At 48.4% G+C, this 6,000-nt stretch overlaps 1 protein-coding gene across 1 annotated transcript in view; it reads right to left on the bottom strand.

Moving 5' to 3' along the window:
- The window catches only part of PRMT9 (protein arginine methyltransferase 9), a 41,847-nt gene extending 40,675 nt beyond the window's left edge, over nucleotides 1-1,172 (bottom strand). The window contains exon 1 of the mRNA XM_082269344.1: nucleotides 898-1,172. Coding sequence (XP_082125470.1) covers nucleotides 898-1,083 — 186 coding nt within the window. The 5' untranslated portion in view covers nucleotides 1,084-1,172. The remainder of the gene's footprint in view (nucleotides 1-897) is intronic.
- Between the last annotated feature and the right edge of the window lie 4,828 nt (nucleotides 1,173-6,000).

A 6,000-nucleotide genomic window follows, 5' to 3' on the forward strand; every position in this document is an offset into this window, starting at 1 on the left:
GCCCTGCCCCCTCTCTCTCTCCTGATTGGCTGACTTTACTTGACAGCAGCTGGTGCCAATGGAGCCACTGCTGTGTCTCAGCCAATCAGGATGGAGAGTCCCAGACGGCAGAGGGGCGCGTGTACACCACTGGATAGAGAGGGGGCTCAGGTGAGTTTTAGGGGGACTGCTGCACACAGAAGGTTTTTTATCTGCATGCAGATAAAAAAAAAAAAACCTTTTGCCTTTACAAACAATTTAATCATACCTCTGACGTTAAGAAAATTTCCTGATTCCCCCATCAACACAATCAGTGTTGATTGGCTAATCCCTCTCGCTGCACTATTGTGATCTGCTGGCGGGGAGTCTTTCCTGCCGACAGAACACAATGATTACTGCTAGTGGTTATAGTGGCCGACAGTGATCGTGTGAGAAAACCCGACCAGGTTGATTATACTGAAGTTCAGCAGGTTCCTAGGGAACCCTCTATGACTGTTTTTACTGACTAAATAGGAAAAGACTTGGCCGTGTTTGTGATCCCGCCAGGAAGCTGACACTGCTAATCACAGGCATTGAGACATTTCCTGATCGGCAGCTGCAAAGACTGGGAAATGTCTCATTGCCTCTAATTAGTGGTATGCATTGCTGGCTTCCTGGTGGGATCGGACAGGTGGGATCCCAAACACGCCTGAGCCCATCTTTACTGACCAATGGAAGCCCCACACTAGGATATCTTTCCTCCAGATCTCTTTATTCTGCTGTGATTGGTAAAATCAGATGTGACAGTGTCAGTGTGAATGAGAACCAATCAAATCATGAAACAGACAATAAAAGAATGATGTGGATCCCTCTAATTGTAGTAATAACACACAAGCTGCGATCACCATGAGATCAGAGCACAGTCTATAGTATAGATACCTTGAAGCCTGCTTTCATCTCTGGAGCCAGGCTGAGGACCAGTAAGAAGTGAGCATAGGCAGTGCCATAGTCGTGATCCCGCAGACATTGCTCTGCACTCTGTATAGACCGGGAGATCAGCTCCCTCCTGCTGGCCGCCTGCCCCGCACTATGCCCTGACTTTCTCCTTCTTCCGGCCTCTGCCATCCTACCAGCACCTATTACCACCAGTCCACAGCCTGAGCCAAGCCGTGCTCTCTAGTCTGCGTTTCATCTGTGGAACGCATAAAGCGCCGCGACGCCGGGATATGACGCCCTAATCGCTGATTGGATTAGCTTTTACATAAGAGAAAGGTCTAAAGGAGATGAGTGAAGGAGGACAGAAGAAGTTATTGAGCTGCTGGGAACTGGAATGTAATGAGAGAGAGCCTCTAGCAATGCCCCCTGCATACATACAAGATGCATATTAAAGGAGACGTGACTACCGTCTGTATTGGGGAACAGAGGAATGGTCAGTAGCCAGTAACTAAGCTCCGCCCAGTTTCATGCATAATCCTGTTATCATTGGGACATGTGATGAAGATAGGGCAGATAAGTTTATACTTATTTAAAACCCATCTTCAGGAATTACAGGAAAAATACTCTTGCAGTGCACCCCCTGGCACTGCAAGGGTTAAGGTGTAAGTTAACCACTTAAGATTTTACCCCCTTCCTGACCAGGCCCTATTTTGTGATTCGGCACTGCGTGAATTTAACGGACAATTGAGCGGCCGTGCGACGCTGTACCCGAATGAAATTGACGTCCTTTTTTTTCCACAAACCGAGCTTTCTTTTGGTGGTATTTGATCACCTGTGCGATTTTTTACTTTTTGCGCTATAAACAAAAAAATTGCCTAAATTTTGAAAAAAATAACCATATTTTTCACATTTTTTTTATATGAAATTCCCCCCAAAAAATTTAAAAATCTAATTTCTCTATCGCTCATTGACAGACGTAGTCTTCTTGATTCTCAAGAGCTGGGTTATGTTGTCTCCGCAGGAGTAGGACTAGGCAGAAAGACAAAACGTTCTGGCTCCACCTTAGGGGCAGTCCCTGAGGGTATATCCTCCCTCTCTCTGCTACAGGGAATCAGTTTTTTTCTGTCTAGTCAGGAGTAAGGACCTAAGTTCCTTGCTGGGATCTTTTTGGTCCTGGCAAGATTTTTTCTTTAAAAAAAAAAAAAAAAAAAGATTTTTTTTTAGGCAGTTTTTCTCCAGTATTTTTTTTCCTGTGAGATCTTCAAGCAAATACGTCGGACTGGGCGACACTAGTGGTCACCCCAGCCGGCCTACGAGCGCGCGCAGACCATTGCATTGCGCTTGGTCGGCCGCGACACATTCAAGTAAGTATGCGGGGCCGGGCGACGGGCTGGGTGTTGAGATCCAGTGGTCACCCCGGTTTCTGCCTACGAGCGCGTGCAGACCAGAGCTCCGCGCTGGGTCGGTCGCGACGGAGTCCCAGTGGAGGGACTGACCTTGCGAGTTAAAAGTCTCGCTTGGACGCCAGGAACCAGAGAGTCGAGGCGTCCGGAGTGGTCCACAACCCCCCACCCCGGTGGAGAGGGTATTGTGAAGAGAGGGTGCCTGTCGGTTCGGTATGGTGAGTAAACGTTCCCTTTTTTCTTTCCTCGTTATGAGGCAGTATGAATTATGGGCCCCTCCATACATGGTCAGTATATATCTGACACTAAAAGTCCCCCTTGTAAATACAGTATGTGTTTGTGGGAAGTGGACTTGGTTTGAGAGCTAACACTCTACCCAGCAGACTGTAGCATTACAGCAGACATAGGAGGTATAATCCTACCTTATTTGTAGTGTATCTCCTGTAGATCAATAAATCGCCACTTAGCAGAGATGCAGGTGGATGTGCTGGGAAAAACGATTTCGGCGGTCCGCCGCCATTTTGCCGTAGACCAGGTGCATGTATGTCCTCAGGTCACGCCGGCCGCCATATTTTTGGAGTCTAATGTCTCTTGTATGGGGGCGGCCATGTTTCATGAGCCCAGCTACCTCGTGGAGAGCTGGGAACGCCGGAAGGCGTACACAGGGGGCGGAGCCACGTCCTTCTACCCGGGAAAAAGCAACAGCTCCTTCCAGTCTGTAAAAGACAGACGCTGACTGCAGTCGGTTTGAAACTTCACTGCATCGGTTGGTGAGCCTTGGGGGTCCCTCTCTCTCTCTGTGGGGATCGAGAAGCAGGTACTCTGAGGGGCGCTATTGCGCTAGGGGGGAGACACATAAAAAAAAAAAAAAAAAAAAAAGGCTTTTTTGTTTTTTCTGGCAAAGGTGTCCTAAATTAACATGGACCCTGCCACTCATGTATCTCCTCCGGATCCCCTCGAGGGGTCTGCAGGATCCTCCAACACCCCACTGACGATTGAATCATTGTCAGCTATTATGGAAACTTTTGTGTCCCGGGTGGAAGTGGCTTGTCAGGGACAGGGCGCAAGAAAGCGACCCCCGCCTAACCCCTTATTATCTGAAACCTCGGATTCAGACTCTGAGCCTATTTCTGCAGTTGCAGGTACTTCATCTGGGATTGGTGTCTCGTGTACTGTCTCTTCAGACAGTGAGGAGGATGTTTCGGCATCAGCCATAGCCAAAGAGGAAGCGTTGGTAAACGCACTCATTGTATCTGTTCAAGAAACCTTAAGATTACAGGGTACTCCATCGGAAATAGCTGAAACTGAAATCCCCTTTTGGTACTAAAAAACGCATCAAAGTGGCGAAGGTTTTTCCATTGCCCAAATGTTTTGGCAATCCAATCAAAGAAGAATGGAGTCTGCCAAAATGCACTTCTTCTATTTCTAAACGCATTAACAGGCGTTATCCGTTTGAGGAAACCCTCATTAAGAAATGGACAGAACCACCTGTGGTGGATTCACCAATTGCTAGATTGAATAAAGCCACGGTTATTCCTCTAGAAGACGCTCCGTCTTTTAAAGATCCAGTGGATCGCAAGATAGAAGCTATGTCTCGCACCATGTTTACCTTGATTGGATCAGCTTTCAGACCAATAATTGCTATTGGTCTGGTTTCGCAGGCTGTAACTGAATGGACCAAGTGGTTACGCCGGGACTTAGAAGAGGTCCCTCAGGCGGTATCAGATTTGTTGGAACAAATGATACAGGGGTTACAGTTTGTATGTGAAGCGGCGTTAGACGCCACTCAATTATTGGCGCGAGCATCAGTCTCAGCGGTGGTTCTCAGGCGTACACTGTGGCTAAAAGGTTGGTTAGCCGACCAAGGTTCCAAAAAAGCATTGGCTAATATCCCCTTTTTAGGAGAGCGTCTATTTGGAGCCAACTTAGATGAGATCATTAAGGATCTCACGGGTGGAAAGAGCACCTTTTTACCGCAAAATGTTAAAGGTAAAGGAACTCGTCAAAAACGAGGGCCTTCTTTTTCTGCTCACAAGAGGTTTTTTCGTCCCGCGGGTGAAAAAATTAAGTCCTCCAAAGCTCCTTCAGGAGGCTTCAGGGGACGTTGGTCGGGCAAGCAAAAGCCCGCCCCCTCCAGACCTGAAGATAAATCGTCCAAAGCCTGAAGGTGCGCCCCCACCCATAACTGGGGTGGGGGGACGTCTTCGCCAGATCCCGGATCCATGGCTTTCCAGAATCCCGGACAAGTGGGTTTGCGAAGTCATAAGGTCAGGGTACAAGATCGAGTTTCGATCTCTCCCACCGGCGCGATTCTTCCCTTCCAATATTCGACTATCCCCGGATCGTTTAGAAGATCTGCGGAGAGCAGTCACGGATTTACTACAACAAGGAGTGGTAGTCCACGTTCCTTGGACAGAACGTTTTCAGGGGTTTTATTCAAACCTATTTACAATACCCAGGAAAGAGGGCAAAGTGCGTCCAATTCTGGACTTAAGGGCACTCAATTCTTTTGTCAACATAAGAAAATTCAGAATGGAGTCCATTCGCACAGTAGCAGCCTTCCTGCATCCAGGGGATGTCCTAGCGTCCATAGACATCAAGGACGCATATCTTCACATTCCCATTTTTGCAGGACATCAGCGATTTCTACGCTTTTCCGTAAAAGAGAACCACTATCAGTTTGTGGCGTTACCTTTCGGTCTCGCCACGGCTCCTCGGGTCTTCACGAAGGTGTTGGCCCCAATGTTGGCACTACTGCGCCAAAGAGGCATATCGATTCTTGGTTACCTAGACGATCTTCTGCTTCATGCAGAGTCTCCTCAGACCTTGCTACAAAACATAGAAATTACTATAATTTCTTTACAGGAATTCGGGTGGCTGGTGAACCAGCAAAAGTCATTTCTGGTTCCCACCCAGAGGCTCGAATATCTGGGTCTAATTCTAGACACAGTCAGGTCAAGAGTTTTCCTTCCGGTAGGGAAACTCCGGAAGATTCAATCAGCAGTCCAGTTGTTACTATCCAACAGCTGGTCTTCTCTTCGAACTTGCATGAGGGTTCTGGGATTGATGGTGGCTTCCTTCGAAGCAGTCCCATTTGCCCAGTCCCATACCTGAATTCTTCAGCAAGAGATTCTTCTCAGATGGAATCGGAATCCGGAATCCCTGGACAATCAGATCCGATTGAGCAAACAGACCAGAGAGTCTCTGGTCTGGTGGCTTCGGTCTCCGATGCTCAGCCAGGGAAAGTCATTTCTGCCAATATATTGGACAATAGTGACCACGGATGCCAGTCTATCCGGATGGGGAGGAATTCTCGGTCAGTTATCTGTCCAGGGACTTTGGTCCCTGAAAGAATCCAGGTTGCCGATAAATGTATTGGAACTGAGAGCGATCAAACTTTGTCTGATTCACTGGACCGAGCAGCTCCAGGGCAGCCCGGTTTGGATCCAGTCGGACAACGCCACGGCCGTGGCTTATGTCAATCACCAGGGGGGCACCAAGAGTGTCCGAGCGGCCAAAGAAGTGGCTTGCATTCTTCGCTGGGCGGAAGGATTTGTTCCAGCTATCTCTGCGGTGTTCATTCCGGGGGTGGAGAATTGGCAGGCAGATTATCTCAGCCGTCAGACTCTGGATCAGGGGGAATGGTCCCTCCATCCAGAAGTTTTCCACCAGTTGTGCCTACGGTGGGGCACCCCGGATGTGG

Source organism: Pelophylax lessonae (assembly GCF_965119305.1).
Source record: "Pelophylax lessonae genome assembly, chromosome: 1".
In the NCBI taxonomy this organism is placed as follows: Eukaryota; Metazoa; Chordata; class Amphibia; order Anura; family Ranidae; genus Pelophylax; species Pelophylax lessonae.